This window comes from Biomphalaria glabrata, chromosome 11, assembly GCF_947242115.1.
Source record: "Biomphalaria glabrata chromosome 11, xgBioGlab47.1, whole genome shotgun sequence".
NCBI lineage: Eukaryota > Metazoa > Mollusca > Gastropoda > Planorbidae > Biomphalaria > Biomphalaria glabrata.
In genome coordinates, this window is record NC_074721.1 from 27,607,598 (window position 1) to 27,626,470 (window position 18,873).

The window sequence follows — 18,873 nt, forward strand, 5'->3', positions numbered from 1 at the left end:
TTAACGAAACTCTTGTCACTTTTCTTTCAGAAACTTTGAAAACTTGGCCATATCCACACTGAACAAAACCTACGCTACAAATCCACACATTGTTTATGACTTGCTCATCTATAAGTTAAAAGGATCGTGGAATGGTTACAGCTGTGTGGACTTAGCGTTACTTAACAATCTTGGCAAATTTTTATCTCAAACACCGTGCATCCTGCTGAATAAAGAGATGTGGAACAATTGCACTGTTCCATCACACAGTAGATCTGAACAACCAAAACCGGAACTGGCAGAAACATCGAAAAAAAAGTAAAAAGTTTAATTATATTCTACTTTGAGGTGTTAATTCTAAAAACAAAATACTACAAAATGTAATTAATTATTTTATTACTATTTTTCTAGACAAAGTAAATTTAAGTTATTATTTAGAAATGAAAATGCTCATTTACGATGCACACACACTATTAGAAAATGTAGGTCACTTGTGTTTAAAAAAAAGAGGAAGAATTGATAAAGCGAATTATTTCAATAAGCATATAGTAGTTAGTGAAAAGATTCAGGAATGTAGAGTCAAAGTTCTTAGCTTTTTCACTTCCACTACTAATTTTTAACGGCCCCAGAAAAGTAAATAGCCGCTATTTGATTTGTGTGGTCTGTTTATCCGTCCGTCCATCCGCCCCGTTTAGATTTTATAAACTAGAAAGGAGAAGCAAAAATCGGACATCATGAAATTTTAGATCATGTTTAGCTGCCCCTGAAAGAGGAAAATACGCTATTAGATTTGTGTGAAATGTCTGTCCGTGTGGCCGTCAGGCCGTCCTGTTTAGATCTCGTAAACAAGAAAATTCGTCATCATAATATTTTAGACCGTTCAAAGTTCTGATGCAAAGCCTACTCTTTCATTTCTAAAATCACTTATGCAAGCAGTTTTTTCATAAAAATACATCACTTTAACAACTATTCACTATTAATATTAACAAACACTGGAGGCTCTTTGTTAGCGGAGATGATATTATCATATTTATCATATTTTTAACACTTTTATAATAACGATTTCAGATTTTTTGTCTTTTTTTTTTACATTTGTATTGTTAAATTATATAAGTTTTGTCATACTAATTACTACATTTACAAAAAAGCTATTTAGTATGCATATAAGTTGGACATAATTTAAAACAACAATTTATAAGTAGTTTTTTTTATATTATTGCATGAACTGCAGCACTGCACAACAACTGTTAAACACTTGAAAGGAATTTTTTTTAAGGAATTTATTTTCTTTAGGAATTAGAGATTGAACCTTTAATAAGCATTAAGATCAATAAGTTATTCAATTATAAGACATCAAGAAGGCAAGGTTCACATCCAACTTCACATTCACTTTCACCTATCCTTTGGTCTACTAGACCGCTGGGGCACCACACATTTGTCAACCTTATTTCTTTATTCTTCTCTTTCATTTGTCTTTGATAGAATTTCATTTTGATGTTCTATCTTAAATTATTGAAAACTCTTTTTTACCTGTCTGGGTGAACCACTTCGGGAGCCGATTTTGAGTTTGTGTTTCCACACAAACTGTCTTAGTAACCTTGTTATTTATTTTCTTTTTATTTTTTTTCCTGTTCTATTATATCCCCTTTTTTATTAATTTCATTTTTTTCTGGAATAGCGGGCTTGTATAAATAGGTTGCAATTGGTATTTTGTAGTCATGTAAAATACTGCACTCATCCTTGATCTTAGCAATCGAAGTTTATGTTTATATTTAAAGCAGATCCCAGTACTGAAACGCCGTATATATATGGCTCCTTTTGTCTCGAAAGGCACCAATGAAAGGGTGTGGTTCCCAGTACTGAAACGCCGTACCATAGTGTAAATACAAGTACTTATTAGACCCAGCAGTTGCAGTTTTTTCGTGTGCAGGCATTATAACGCCACCCTGGACCCTTTCAAATTCCCCTACCCCCTGACTACGCCCATGACAACAATTAAAGCCAATTATGCCAAACATAATGCATGCTATAATTCTCATTTGTTCCGATAACACAATTTTCTTATGAATTCTAAATGTAAAAACTAAAAATAATAAATAAATAAAATATAATTAATGTTTCAGTTTGTGCATTAGCATGTTCAGTAAACTACAAGTTCCGAGGGTGATAGCCTTTCTTCGATTTGTAAGTATTTATAATGGGATCTGATTATTAGTATTATTTTTATTGAAGCTAATTTGTTTTTTCCCATATGTTTGGCTTGTTATTATATAAAATTCCAAGATATGACTGCTAGTGCTCAGTTGCTAACACACGAAAGTAAACGAAGTAATCTTTTTTAAAATTTTAGTCTTCTGAAAAAAAATAAACAAAAAATAATTTAGAAAATATAATTACAAACGTTGCTTGTTGTCCACATTATTTCCCCTATAAAATCATACTGTGTGGGTACAATAGGAAGTTATGGGAAATTTGTTTCTAATTTTGAATGTGTATATATTTCCTAATTTGTGTAGTATTTCAAATTTAAGAAGTGTATCTCTTTACCACAGATATTTCACCTTATATTTCTGGGATTCTTTGCTATTTGGATAATCTCCTTTCTAGCAGTTAACACATTGCATTGGATTGAATGGGTACTTTTGACTTGGGTAATATTCTACTCAGCTGAAATCGTCAATCAGGTATTCAAATCACTTATAATATGTTCAAAAATATAAAAATCAACATAAAATGCATCCTTAATATAAAAAATCTAATTAAGCTTTATATAGAAATTACACTATATAATTACTTTCATTCAAATTACTTTCAGTGTATACGCAACGTTATGAGACACAGATGGTCATGTTGGAGTTTTATAGATCGCATAGAACTAGTTTCTGTTCTCTTATTTCTCATTTCCTGGATCTTACATATCGCTGCCTACATGCATCAGGACAAACAACAACTAATGGACTGCGTTTTAACATTGTTTAGTATTGACTTCATGCTCTTTTGTATTTATACATTAGAGTTCTGTTACATCACAAAATCATTAGGACCAAGGCTTATTGTTATCATAAAAATGGTATGAAAAAAATACGTTTTTTTAAAAATTGTTACAAATTGTTTTTAATTTTATAAACGGTATATAAAGTTTAAACTAAACAAAACTGATATGAATAGGTTATGTCATAATATCTTTTAATTTAGATTAATACAAACATATAACTAAAAGATGAAACATAATGGTTACGGCTGAAGGAGGCCAACAGTAAAAATGTCAAGGAGAAATATTTATTTCATCTGAGAGAAAATTTATTTTTAAAAAATATGAAAGACAATTTTTTTTTGATAATCTATAGTGTATATATGTAATATAATGAGATAGATAGATAGATAGATGGATGGATAGATAGATAGATAGATATATAGATAGATAGATAGATAGATAGATAGATAGATAGATAGATAGATAGATAGATAGATAGATAGATAGATAGATAGATAGATAGATAGATAGAAAGAGAGAGATATAGAGAGATAGATTCATTTATCACATTATTGATTGAGAAACATGATAAATATAATGTCTATTTCTAGGCTAAAATTTTGAGCCAGTTTCTACTCATCATTTTTGCATTCTTCATCGCCTTCGCTGTGTCTTCACAAGCTGTTCTATATCCTAAGACACAACTGACTGGTCTGTTATTTTTTCGAATTTTCAAACGACCTTTTTGGTCAGTGTTTGGAGATCTTACGTTGGACGAGCTTGATCCCAATGGTAAGCATATATATCTGCAAAATAGTTCCCATTAACTCATTTCACTGTGATTACGAGTTTGTTTGAATATAAAATTTACTAGACGTAAGTACCAATGCCACATTTCTGACATAAACAATAAAGTATCCAATAAACATGGGTAGCAGGATTTTTAAGGAAGACGAGTGGTTTTTTTTTTTTGGTGGGGTGAAATGTGTTCTTACTAGAAACGCATATAAACATACAGATATATACACACACACACATATATATCCATATGGATGGGAAGAGGGATAGTGTTGGGTGTATTCAGCTGACACAAAATTAGCCAATTTGTATTTTTGAGGAGGTTTTAAATCTTATCCCCACTTGATAGCGTTCGGTTGTCGAACCTCGAACCCCCTTAATAGGTAGCTAAGCCAAGTTCAAGCTGTCATTTGTTCAATCAGAAAAGCCTTTGAGGACCCTATTTAAAGAGTTATCATTTTCAACGCGGTTTGGATCGTATCAGAGTTCAGTTGTCAAGTTTTGATTTTCTTTTTTTGTAAGTGAGTTCACTAACTTCAACCGACCATGGCTACGCTTATAGAATTTGGTGACTGTTCTTTAACTTAGTTTTTATTGAAGGGAGAATAACGTTTAAACCCCCTTTGTAAGGGGGTTAAACTCAAAAACCAATTTGGCTACGCTCATGGAGTTTGTTGACAGTTGTTTATTTTTTTTTAATTATTTGAAGAAAAAAAAGTGGGAAAGTTAACATGAACCCCCTCCTCTTGGTAAGGCTAAAAAAATGTGTGAGTGTAGTATGCGTTAGTTTTGTATTGAAGAGGAGGTTTTTAATCTGATCCCCACATCCATTGTCAACGCTGGTAGAAGTGATGATTCAACAGTAAATCCCCCATAATAAAAAACATAATTGCTAAGACAAAACAGCAGTCACATTAGGCAGGAGTATAACCCTAATTCTTCATCTGGACACACCCATATCTATAATATATACATAAATAAACAGTACTGATATACAATGTTAGGTAGTATGTTAATTTAGTACTTGTAATAATTTAAATAATAATTTTAATTCATTTTATCTACACTTTATATATATATATATATATATATATATATATATATATATATGCTTTTTTTTCTTCAGCGGAATGTACTGATAATGCAACGTTGTACTACGATTATAAGCAGCTACGATGTCCTTCTGACGTGGGAAGTTACTACGTGCCAATAATTATGGGCCTCTATGTCATTATAGTTAATATTCTTCTGTTCAATTTAATCATCGCACTTTTCAAGTTAGTAAATTTCCATATATATATATATATATATATATATATATATATATATATATATATATATATATATACAGGGCCCGTCTTAGGCCACTGCAACCAATGCGGCCGCAGTGGCCTGCACTTTCATGGCCCCGCGCTAATTCTAGGAATAAGTTATAAAATTAAACCATTATAACTTATATTAAATGTTTCCCGCGTCCTCCTGATTTACCACGGAAATTTGAAAAAAAGACAAAATTGTCATATTGGGGTGTCATTTAATTACTTAAGTTCAAAAATTCACGAATATAGATTGAACGTTTTGGCAATACTTGCTATTGCTTTTGAGCGTGATCTATGTAGGAAACTGAAGTTTAATGATATTCTATATGACTTCGCTACACGCAAGTTAATTGGATTCTACTTAGTAAATAATGAATAAAAGACGAATTTATTTTCTAATACAAAACCTTAATTTGCACTTATTATTCTTATCCCTACCCAGACTGGGACCCGCGAAATTCTTCTCGCTTAGGGATCCTCAATTGTTATGAACAGCTATGTATATATATATATATATATATATATATATATATATATATATATATATATATATATATGCTTTTTTAAATTGTTTACTTCATTACATTGAGTTCATTGATAGACAGCTGACCACATTTAAAATACTATGGACGTAGGTTTAATGTCCGTTTTATGACACTACCTAGAGGTCACACCTTATGAGGGAACAGAGTTAGTTTACTTGGTAGTAAATTTTTACAAGGGGCTGGACTTCAAACCTCACCTCTACACGGCTAAGTAGGTATATTTCCAGAGGTAGAGGTTAACAAATCTCACCCACCTTTTATTTGTTTAGTCCCTCACATTGAGTTTATTGATGGACATGTGACCACAAGTCAGATACTATGGACGTAGGTACTCTCCAGAGGTCATACAAGGGAACTGTCACGAATCAAGTCTGTGACCTATTTCGACCAGTTTCAAGAAGTTAATTTTAGGTATCCAATCAAAGAAACAGGTTAAGGGAAACAAATAGCATACGTCAGCTTCTAGAAGGTCAAAGTTACTAATATAATTACGGGAGAAGTTTCCATGATTCTGGAATGTACGATTAAGAAAGGTATAAATTAAGGGAAAGTCAGTTAGACGGGGTCCTCACTATGTCCTCGATTAGTTATGGTTATACGTTTTGTGGTATTAGCGGGTCCATTAATTAAAGTTTTATTAGTTGAAGTTATACTAAGTGAAAGTTTCATGTATGTTTAAGTTTTATTTATGAAGTATCAAGTCAAGTTGTTGTTAGATTGAGAAGTTAATTCTATGTGAAAGTTAAAGAAGTATTATTTTAAAAGTTTTAAGAAAATTAAAGAGAGATGTCTCTTTCTTCACTTCATTGAATTGTCAAGTTTGATAATATTGTTATAAACCTGGTGGAGGCAGAGATAGGGATAGTGGTGTGTGTGTGGTCAGCCGACGCAAATCGCCCCAGGCCAGCGCTAGACGAGCGTTCAACCGTGACGAGTTACGACGATCGTCCGAGACGAGTATCAGCATGGTGGTTCGGGAAGGATCGACGCCGTGAACAGAGCTCAGGAGCGTCACGAGGGTTGTAGTCATCTGACACCCAGAATGGTCGAGCGACGTTCTGTCCGGTTCTAGAAGGCCAGTAGGGACCCTATATAAAGAGCGAAGGTATCAGAGACGAGTCAGTCACAACTTCCCGATCTACAGTTCGTTACAACGGCTCAGTACAAGTCCGAGGCGAGACATAGAGAGACCAGTGCAAGAGTTGATACGACGGAGAGATATTTGTACAGTCTTGTGTTACGTGCTGCCAATTGTACAGTATTGGCTGTTATTTATTGACATTAAACTATTACGTTATTTTGAAGCCCAGAGTTGTCAAGTTCTTTAAGCTGGTGGTGTCTGGTGCAGTTTGCAGAGAGCCTGGATAGCGAGATACGGCAAGTGTGATCGTCACAAGAACTGAGTTTGTTTACTTGTAGTAAATCTTAATTAGGGGACTGAGCTTCAAGTCACACCTCTGCACGCGTAACCGGACAATCAGTTTGCTTATTTGGAGAAAAATGTCAATCACGTGTCTGGACTATCAGCAACACCTCTACAAAAATGCTGAATTTGCTTACTTGAATATAAATCTCAATTAGCAAGCTGGACTAAGGGTCTAACACCTAAACCAGTGACTTTTAGCTACACAGAACACTAACCGGAGATTTCATAGCCTAGTAAGTCTTTTGTAGTAAAAAGTACAACGCTCAGTTTGTGTATATTAGGACACGACCAGGTCTATCTTAAAGGGAGTGGTAAACACCCCCTACTCATTATTTTATTTATTCATTGACTCTCATTTTAATAATAGTCATTGATCATTTTAAGCCAGAATGGATAGACGCAACATGCTAAGACAGCATACTGACACTGTAAATAAATATTACGATTCAATGACACTGGATAAACGCAACATGCTAAGACAGCATACTGACACTGTAAATAAATATTACGATTCAATGACCTTTTGTAACATGTTAACGTGAATATTGCTCCTCCGTTAAGTGTCTTGATTTAATAACAATATTCTTCTTAAGAATTTGAGAGTGTCAAGTAACTCATCGTTATTACTGCTAAAATTGCATAACAAATTGATCTATAATGCGCAATTAGATCTAGCAAAGAAAGAAAAATTTGCAGGATTGTTTAGAAACACTTGACTTCTGTACGGTGTACGGTTATAATAGATCTATATGCTTGACTGACCATGACAATGTGTTTTTTTTTCTTTGCCTGACCACTTAACATTATTGCGTATGCCTTAGAAAAAAATAAACGCGTGATGGTTGACACCATCAAATATACACACTACACTAGGACTACATGTGTAGGCTCACTACGTCTATCTGATGGGTTGTTAAAATCAGTTAAGCGCAGTCTATTTTTTGGGTAGGGAGGGTGTGTATGAGTATTTTTCTTCTATATTTAGTTTTCCTAATGCTCTTAGATCTATAGATCTATATAACTGTAAATCTAAACATTGATAGGCCTACAGACTACAATTTAGTCTATACTTCAGCATCTTCTAAGGCTCAAGCTGTAAATAGCTATAATGGATGTTCCCGCTGTTAATAAAATACCGTTTGCCGCAAATGAATTAATCTAAAAAAATAATAATTGACTTACAAACTTCACAGTCTAACTATTAGCTAACAGCTTCTTTCCGTATTGAGCCCTTCAAGCTGCCCAACGACCCCAGACATGTGCTTGAAACTAGTAGACCCCAATGCCACTAATTAAGTCGTTCATTTAACAATCTTCAAATGCTAGCACTGGAAACCATGAACGCATTCAAAACATTTTTGCATAAACTAATTGATCGGTATCGATAGATTCTGGAAGAACAGGCATTGAGCCTACATCGACTTTCTTACAATGTAGTCTTTGCAGTTTGATGCGGAGGCCAAGGCAGTATGCGAACCCTTAAACGTCATTAGCTCTCAACTCGGCAAGGGACAGTTTAGGGCAACAGAGATTGTTATGGTCACTGACTCAAAATCTGTATTACAGGCTTTGCAATGGACCATTGCCCCCCCCCCATTTTCGACACTGTCATCATGGCTTCACACAGCATAAAGCAACTCTATGGCAACCCTGTTATAATGCAGTGCGTACCGAGTCACATAGGTGTGACTGGCAACACTTTGCTGACTCCTTATCCCACCAAGGAGGGCAAATTCCACCCACCGAAAAGGCTGTAAGTTTCCATTATGCTCTGGCTATAATAAAAAAAAAGAGAAATGGAAAAGTTTTTTTTTTTGTTGAGTGCTTGGACAAGTTCCAAAAAGCCTTTGGAATCTGGGAGCTCATGATGAACCCTGACCGCACTTCCCCGTGGTGGAGGCTGTCCAGGCATGAGGTAGCCATTATAGCACAGTGCAGGACAGGCCATTGTCCTGTTAGCTCATATTTCTCACAGCTATGGCCAATTTACGATTTACGTGCCCCCCGCTGCGGGGAAACCGTGCCTCATATTCAGTTTGACTGCCCAAGACTTGCTAATCTTTGTCTCGACAGGTCTGAGAAACCCAAAATTTTTTATCTGTATGGTGACATGCATGCACTACGCAATACAGCTGGGTTTCTGTCCTGGTATTTTGCAAGAGAGGATTTGAGCCTCTCAAGCCCTCACTCAAGTAGAGTTTGAAGATGACGATGATAAGCCCTTGAAGCCAGAACCAGTAGCGGTCATTGACTTTAAATTACAAGGCGGATGTTTAGTTGTTGGTTTTTAATTCATGAACACATACATCCACCTTCTATACAAGTCAAATTGCACTTTACTTTTGAGACAATTACATTAGTAACCACTTCAATATATTTTTACATATTTTACATACCCCTTAACAGTTAGTTGCCTCGTATACTCACGCACACACATGTTACACTCATAAGTGTTTAATAGGACTATCTTTTTTATAAATAATGTTAAGCACTAATTCACCAATAAGTAACAGAGTTTAAAGCAATAAGGTTAAAAAAAGGATTAAAAAAAGAATATGCTTATATCTTTTAACAGTTTAGCGAAATATTCAGCAACATAGTTATTTACAAGACATGTAGGTATCCTGCACCGCTCAAATATCATCATTTTTTGCCATACCCGGCCCTATCCATCTCCGGCCGAATTTCAAAAAGTACTATGCGGTTTACCCTTTTATATATATATATATATATATATATATATATATATATATATATATATATATATATATATATATATATATATATATATATATATATATATATATATAGATAGATAGATAGATAGATATAGATATAGATATAGATATAGATAGATAGATAGATATGAAGATAGATAGATAGATAGATAGATAGATAGATATATAGATATATACTAGACAGACATTCATTACCCGAGGCCTGCGTGTCTAAGTTTGTCTTTACTATCCATCTCCGGCCGAATTTCAAAAAGTACTATGCGGTTTACCCTTTTATATATATATATATATATATATATATATATATAGATAGATAGATAGATAGATAGATAGATAGATAGATAGATAGATAGATAGATAGATAGATAGATAGATAGATAGATAGATAGATAGATAGATAGATAGATAGATAGATAGATATAGATATAGATATAGATATAGATAGATAGATAGATAGATAGATATGAAGATAGATAGATAGATATATAGATAGATATAGATATATACTAGACAGACATTCATTACCCGAGGCCTGCGTGTCTAAGTTTGTCTTTACTATCCATCTCCGGCCGAATTTCAAAAAGTACTATGCGGTTTACCCTTTTATATATATATATATATATATATATATATATATATATATATATATAGATAGATAGATAGATAGATAGATAGATAGATAGATAGATAGATAGATAGATAGATAGATAGATAGATAGATAGATAGATAGATAGATAGATAGATAGATAGATAGATAGATAGATAGATAGATATAGATATAGATATAGATATAGATAGATAGATAGATAGATAGATATGAAGATAGATAGATAGATATATAGATAGATATAGATATATACTAGACAGACATTCATTACCCGAGGCCTGCGTGTCTAAGTTTGTCTTTACTAATTTAGTAGATTGGATTTTTTAGATGTATGTTTAACTTAGCCAATGATCTTTTCAATTCTTTTCTCTTTCGCTTCGAAAATAAAATTAGTTTTGTAAAAATGGGTTCACCCGAAGCCGATACATACATATCTATTAAAAACGAAAAGAGCGATAGATTAAAAGTACAATTAAAACGGGTTTACCCGAATTATTAAATGAATGAGATTATAAAGTAAATAATTAAACGAAATAATTTTTAGTACGCGATTCATGAAAAAATATAGGCCTATCTTAACACTGTTTTGCAGCTTTCGTAAACGAATGTATTAAAAATGCTTTAGAAAAATATATTTGAATGTTAATTTGATCAAAATATGAAATAAATGGACTATAAATAGTATGTTCATGTTTTAAAGTATAAAACTATCAGTGCGAGGACAAGTTATAGATGTATCATCTTATAGTTGAATTAGAGTTTCAGAAATAGGAATGGACGGTCGTATGTAAACAAACCGTCATGGTCGCTGACCGCCGTCCATTTTTCCCCCCCACCTTTTTTTTTCTCTTTCCACTTGTGATTGAGATTATTATTTCCCCTTTTATGTACATTTTTATATTGCTACTATCAGCCATCTATTTTGCCATATCCCATTTGTCATCATCTCCCCATTGTGTTCTAAAGCAATTTCACCAATCTGACGAATGCACCTCAATCGAGGGAAGCTGCATGAGAGACATGTCCTAACTTGTCTTTAATTATCCGCAGCCTCCCTCAGGTGTCTGCCTATTTATTTGGCATTGTCCACCTAGTCAACTGCCTATTTCCTATTGAGAATCACGTATTGCCTATTTACCTTCCTTCGTACTTAGTGCTATTCAGCACTGCACTATTGCCTTCGTACTTAGTGCTATTCAGCACTGCACTATTGCCTACTTGCTATTGAGTATCATCTACTGCCTACGTGGATCTACTCAACTCTACTACTTGGCGCTATCGGATCTACTCGCCCGCCTATTCGACAGCCCACCTGTCAACTTATTTGGTGCGACGTCCCTATAGACCCAGATCTGTGCGAGACGTCATAGCTACGCCAAACCCTCTGCAACTCACTGGACTTATCCTTTTAATTACGCTGCCCAAGGCAGATCTGCTCTGCCCGCAGTACACTTGTGCCCACGGTAGCCGGCCACCCGCCCTATTGTGTCCACTACAGATATCAGAACTTTGGATTGAGACTCCACAAGAACTGTATCTCCGGCGTCCCTCTAGCCGTTAGAGCACCACCTCCAGCTGCAGAATCTCAAGCCAGGACACAGCCAGCTGCGACCCAAGCAGGACAACCAGCTAATTTCAGAAGACAAAGTGACATACTCTCTTATTAAGTGCAAGAGTGATGATTAAATATAGTATCCATTAGAGATAGATGCAAACCCTCCCCCTTTTATTCTTTTATGTAAATATTTATGTAAATAATTTTTTATGTAAATATTTTTAACTTTGTATCTTCCTTTCATTGCTTGTCTCGTTGCGGGCCTGCTACCGATTTATATGCTGACGGGTTGGTGTGTGATACCTTTCAAAAATAATCATCCCCTAGACATTAAACGCGCTAAACACACTTCACTTTCCCCAACCTGTCACAGGCTACAATACATACAAGACATAGAAGACAGCAAGCGTAGTACAAAATCTAATTCCAAGGATAGACGTAAGAATTTCAATCGAGACCTGCGTAAAACAGTTATTTCAGTGCAAAATATATAGGTCGCAACTGAGATTTCGAAAACGTATGAGATAATGTAATCCTCATTTATGTATATATATATCTATCTATCTATCTATCTATATATATATATATATATATATATATATATATATATATATATATATAGAGAGAGAGAGAGAGAGAGAGAGAGAGAGAGAGAGAGTGCTTTTTTTTTTTGTAAAAAAAGAATAAGTGACTCAGTGATGGATTTCCTAACTTGTAACTAGTATTGAACTACAAGAAAAGTCTTATTTTTTTCCCCACATTGAAAAAGGTTCGGGTACGCCGAACCGGTGCATATCATCATATATTTAATTTCCATATTAGCAAGAAATGTAGACTAAAATAAATATTTCTTGCATTATTTGTTCTATATTTGATATAACACTTTAAGTATATTTATTTATTTATTTATTTATTAGCTCTGCAATAAAAACAAACGAAGAGGAAGTGGAAGAATTATGGCATCGTCAGTTTATGTCATTTACCTGTGAACATAGTATACTTTTGTTTATGATACCACCAATTACATGGCTGTCTTGTCTTCTACAACAAGATGAGAACAGCAGACGTTATCCTTTCGGTATGCTCATGTTTATTATTTCTCCTTTATTAGTAGTATAATTATTATAAGTAATATGTATTTTCTGTTGTAGCTAAAACCTTGTTTCATTACTGAGCGAATTTCTAAACGAGGAGTCTTTAAGCTTATATAGTAATAGTTACATTTTTTTTTTAAAGAAATGGATATGAAATAGCATTACATAAATGTATATAAGCGATTGAGATTTTAAACCAATATTTAATATGGCTAACTAAATCTAACTAGAACTAGTGGACTATGTAGGGGTAGTTAGTAGACATCAATTGTCCATGTGGTCACTATTTGTTATACGTTAGGGTATTTTTCTAGTTCTAGTTCTGTCAATGCCAGAAGTCTAAATGTTTGTTTTCCTACTTGATTATTGCAACCAAATCAAAGAGATTCTTTCGTGTCTGGAGAAGTGCAGTAAGTCGCTTGCTCAAATCTCATATATTTCCCCCCTAGTTGTTAATGAAATTAAGTTTTAGAAAAGGTCAACGGATTTTTTTCTTTTTAGACCCAATAATTGAAGCTTGTAATGTAACATCACAGCCTTCTTTTGGTTAGTGAAGATTTCCAGATTTCAACAATGTTGAACAATGCAGGCGCATAGATTTTGTTGCTATGTATTGAATCCGGAACTTTTCTTGATAGTACATTAAGATCTCCTTTATCAAATGAGCCAATATCACTACTAGTGTATTTCAGGCTTAGCGACTCCATTCGTTTTGTCTCAAGGAAAAAGAAACAATTTCTATCTACGTGAAGTTTTTATTTTTAACTTTTTAGCGACCACGTAAGGGAAGAAAGAAGCTATTAGGTTTGTACAAAATATCCATCTATCCGACTGTCACACTCAATCTTAAAAACTAGAAGAGAAATGAAAAATAATATTTCACCATGCGATGCGGCTTCCAAAGTTCAGGTTTCTAACATCGCACAAACTCTATTTCTAATCTTGTTTTGTTAGAGCTTCTGTTCTCTACAATCTCTATGTTAAATCCAGTCTTATTTTAACAAAAATTATATGAACTCATTCTGCCTGGTAAAAATATGTACACGTAATTACTCCTAGACCATATCTCTGATCGATGTTGAATTTGTCCGTTATTAATTTTACATTCCAACACAACTAGTAAAAAGAAGTTTATCGTTTCAATAATAAAGTTTTTTTTTTCAAACTTAGGAGAGTAATTGTTCTTGACTCATGTGGTTATATAAGTTATTTTAACCACCTTTATACTTTATAGGTCTTCCTTTTGAAGTCATTTATTTTGCCTGACAATGCAAGAACTACTAAACGAAATTAACCGCTTCAATAATTAGATATTGGTATATATATATATATATATATATATATATATATATATATATATATATATATCATAAGCGTAGCCAGGGAGGGGGTTTTGGGGCTTAAACCTTCCCCCAGAAATGAAATCTTCCCCACGGGGGGGGAGAGGGACTTGGTGACTGATTTTTTGCTTTAATTTTTTTTTTATTTTAGGTTAGATTTTAATACTAAACCATCAATTGCCCCAGCGCAGCCAAGGGAGTTTTGAGTTTAAAACCCCTACCAGGGGGTTTTGAGTTTAAAACCACCTACCATGAGGTGGGGGGGGGGAAGACGGACTTTAGTGACTGAATTTTGCTTTGATTTTCTTTATTTTAGGTGAGATTTTAATACTAAACCATCAATTGCCCCAGCGCAGTTAAGGGAGTTTTGAGTTTAAAACCCTACTAGGCGGTTTTGAGTTTAAAACCCCCTACTTTGGGATTTTAAGTTTAAAACCCCTACCAGGGGTTTTTGCAGTTAAATCCCCTCTTCTATTAATTTAAAAACAAAACAAAAAACATGCAAACGACAATCTCCAAATTCCAAGAGCAGTTATGGAAAATTTTGATTTTAAAACCCTCTCTAAAATATACGATAAACCCCCTCTTCAATATGAAAAAAAAGCAAATCATGCACTCAAAATGTTATGAGTGTAGCTAAATTGGTTTTGACTTAGTTTTAAGTTTTAAATCCTCTACAGTGGAATTTGAAGCTAAAAAATACATCTTCATTAAAAAAGAAAAAAAAAACAAATTACACACTCTAAATACTATTAGCGTAGCCAAAGTGGTTTTGAGTTTAAACCCCCCGCCAGCGGGTTTGAAGCTAAAAAAAATACATCTTCAATGTAAAAAAAAAAACATTACGCACACAAAATGCTATGAGCGTTGCCAAAAGGGGTTTTAATTTTAAATTCCTTTCAGAAGAGTTTGATACTAAAAAATACCTCTTCAATATAAAAAAATCAAATTACACACTAAAATTATTTGAGCAAAGCCTATTGAGGGTTTTGAGTTTAAGCTCCTTTCCTCTAAATGGTTTGGAGTTTAAAATCCCACCACAGAGCATTTTAAGGTGGAAAACCTCTATCTTTAATTTTATACTAAAACAAACTACAGTTACCAAATTCTATGATCATAGCTAAATGGGGTTTTGAATTGAACAAAAAGACAACAAAGTCCTGAAATTTTTTAGTTTAAAACTCGCAACAGATGATTTTGACGATATAACTTCCATTTTTGATATAGAATATATAGCAAACTGCAGTCACCTAATCCCAAGAGCGTATTCAAGAGAGGTTACACATTTCTACCAGTGGCGGGGCTCCATTATTAGAGAGAAGTGAATAGTCATCTGCCGAAATTGAAAAACATTAAATGTGGTTCAACAAAGATGGCTAAGACAGATTTTAGGAGTCAGTTATTGAGATCGGGTCTAAATCAAGAAATTCCTATGTGAGTCGAACCATTAGTAAGATAGTGACAGAGCGTCGCATAAAGTTTGCTGGACATGTTCTCCGACAATATGAATTACGCATAAGAAGAGTTGCGATGACATCCTAGTACAGCTTGGCGCTACACATTCATGGAGGTTCTCAGAGCAGTTGGGAAGAGGCTTCAGACATTGCTAGTGACAGATTTTTGTGGAAACAGCTTGACGGCAAATGCGCCGAAAATCGCGGGAGGGTCTAAGTCAGTAAGAATAGCACATTAATTTTTGAAATAAGACTTTTTAATTGCAGGAAAATGCACTGTAGATAGTAGATACCTCAGAATATGCATTTTGTTCGGATTAATACCAGAAATAGTGCTTGGTGGCGGGGCTCCGCCTCGCGCTGGGGGATCTCCTAGCGCTACCCCAGACCCTCTTGCTGGCAATGGCGGGTTGTCAACAATTTTTAAAGTAACTACAGGAAGAACCTATTCTAGGGCACAATAAACGTGTTACAAATTAAAATATGAAAGCATCAGATAAATGCTATTCGCAAACGACTGTGGTCTAAATGCCTCAAACTAAAAAGAGCTTCAAAAGAGCCTGTCCCTCTTGGCCAAGGCCAGCAAAAAATCTCGGCCTCACCATAACTGTAAAAAGAGAAAGAATGGCTTCACTAATATAACTGATAACAATTTCAATTAAAGGATTCTTCTAAATAAAACTTGTTACATATGAAGTACATAGTCCAAAATAATAATTATTAAAACAATAATATATTTAATCTTTTATCAGATTTGGAAGGACAGGACCTTGAAAAAATGATTAAACTAGCAAGTATTGAGACAGAACAAAGAGACATGTATCTCAAAGAAGTGGAAGACATAAAGTGTGTACATCTAAACAATTTGGATTTATCTTTTTAAATATTTTTTTTTAATACTATACTAAAAACGGCAAAGATATTTCTGTTATGTTTCCAACTTACTTTATTCTCTGTACCCCTAGAGGAGCAAGCATAAGTCTACAAGCAAACCTCTCCAACGAAATATTTTTGCTTTGTAATGTCATGGGTAAAATGGTCTGAATCAAGGATGTTCTCCCACTATAAAGCTATTAACTTTTAATGCCTCTGTTTGTATACTTTGGAATTCTCAGTTTTGTTCTAAAGCTAGATCACTTGCCACATCAAACTTGAGAATTCGAGAAGTCGGGTCCAAATAGCATAACACGTTTATACCAAATAGTGTACTAATGGAAAAATGTAACTTTTATCTACTGAAATGTACTGAACCATACTAGTGTATTGAAATTTACTGGGTTTTTTTTACATATGGTACTAAGAAGCTTCTTACTGAACCTGTCACCAGGTCTTTCCAGATTATTAAATGTTTAAACCACTGGCCATCTGCATATTGTCTTTTTATATTAGTACGTTTGTTTTGTTTGTTTGTTTTACATATTTCGGATGTTCCTTCAGAGTTGAAGATAGTTTACTTCCTAGTCCAAACCTCCCACAGGACGACGTAGAATGGGAGCGGGCATGGTTTGAACCCTCGACCGTCGATAATTCTGAACGACAGTCCAGCGCGCAAACCGCACGACCAGACAGCCACTAGAGTGTATTGACTCATCTAGCTACCCACACAGCTGCCCACGCAGCTACTAACACAGTTACCCACACATCTACCCACACATCTACCCACACAGCTACCCACACAGCTACTTATGTCATCAGTATATTTATAAGCATCACATTTGTATTTAGTAATACAGAAATATCTAAAAGTTACAGTTTTTAACGAATCTGTGTTTAGATTTGTGTTCTCACACATAGTTCTCCACTACACACCCTCAAAAATGAATGTCCACAACCTTACTAAATAATGCGTTTCATTCTCAACTGACTTAGTTTGTATTTGCAATCACGCCAGGCACTTACGCTTACATAAAATGCGATTGTTACCAAAACAAGTTGAAAACAAAAAAAAATAAAAGATCACACAGGTGGACCCGAGTCCATCCACGCTCAAATGTTTAAGTATCTCTCTCTCTCTATATATATATATATATATATATACCAAATAATGACTTTTTTTATTTTATCAGGAAGTAACATGTATTTTTTTTCTACAGACAGAACACAATGTCTTTAGCTACACCTTCAGTAGTTTCACAAGGTATATTCTTTTCATCATATTTCTTCACAATATCCATTTTAAAATAAAGTTTTTTAACACGCTATAGACGCATAATTATGGCCGGAACACCACATTCTTTTCTCTATTTTAAATTTTGTATTGAACAGGCTACATTTTAACGATCAACCTAACATATCTGGAAGTAGTGTATATGCCACAAGGAAATTTTAAGACCAGCTCTCTTTTTAGTCTCTCTCTCTCTCTGCCTCTCTCTCTCTCTCTTCAATCTCTGGAACGCCTATTTATTTTTAACCTGCACATCCTTATTTCTTATTAATAGACTTTTGACTTGATGTGGAAAGACCCGCTTCATAATGCGCTTCATAATGCGCCCCCGACACATTCACGCAATCATATTTTGGGCTCGTTAATGTAGTAGCCATAGACATAAATAAATATAGACTGGAAGTAGGAAGTTTTTTTATTTGAGGGAAGTCAAATACGTTTTATTTACTATATCTATGTGAAAAAAATGGCGGTAGATAAAACTTAAAAAAACTTTGTCATATGTCTCTCTCTTAAAAACCTACAATTATAACATGTATAATACGTTTCACATGCAGGAAGTAAGAATACTTATTTATAGCAATTTTCTCAACTGTTAAGATGTCTCACAAATCTATATACATTTAAACAATAGTTTATGTGTCATTTTCTAAATAGGAAAACCAGGGCTGGGTTTTCGATTTTGTAAGACTCTGCAAAGGGATTCACCCACTTTTATTTGGGGGGATAATACATTTAAAAAAAAATTGTATACAGAAATAATTATATTTAATTAAAATATGAAAATTTGTAAAATAAATTTAAAAAACTACACGTACACCATTTTTCTTCCACCCTTAGACATGCTTTTGTACCTAATAATAATGTTGAATTATTTCT

At 34.0% G+C, this 18,873-nt stretch overlaps 1 protein-coding gene across 1 annotated transcript; it reads left to right on the forward strand.

Annotated features, from left to right (window-relative positions):
- The first annotated feature begins 34 nt into the window (after positions 1-34).
- On the forward strand, positions 35-18,319 carry LOC106077270 (transient receptor potential cation channel subfamily M member 5-like). Its single transcript, XM_056045459.1, has 9 exons — positions 35-297; positions 2,103-2,163; positions 2,532-2,663; positions 2,795-3,049; positions 3,565-3,745; positions 4,878-5,028; positions 12,860-13,020; positions 16,583-16,676; positions 17,924-18,319. The coding sequence occupies exons 1-9, from the start codon at positions 218-220 to the stop codon at positions 18,012-18,014; spliced, it is 1,206 nt and encodes a 401-aa protein (XP_055901434.1). The 5' UTR covers positions 35-217; the 3' UTR covers positions 18,015-18,319.
- The last annotated feature ends 554 nt before the right edge of the window (positions 18,320-18,873 follow it).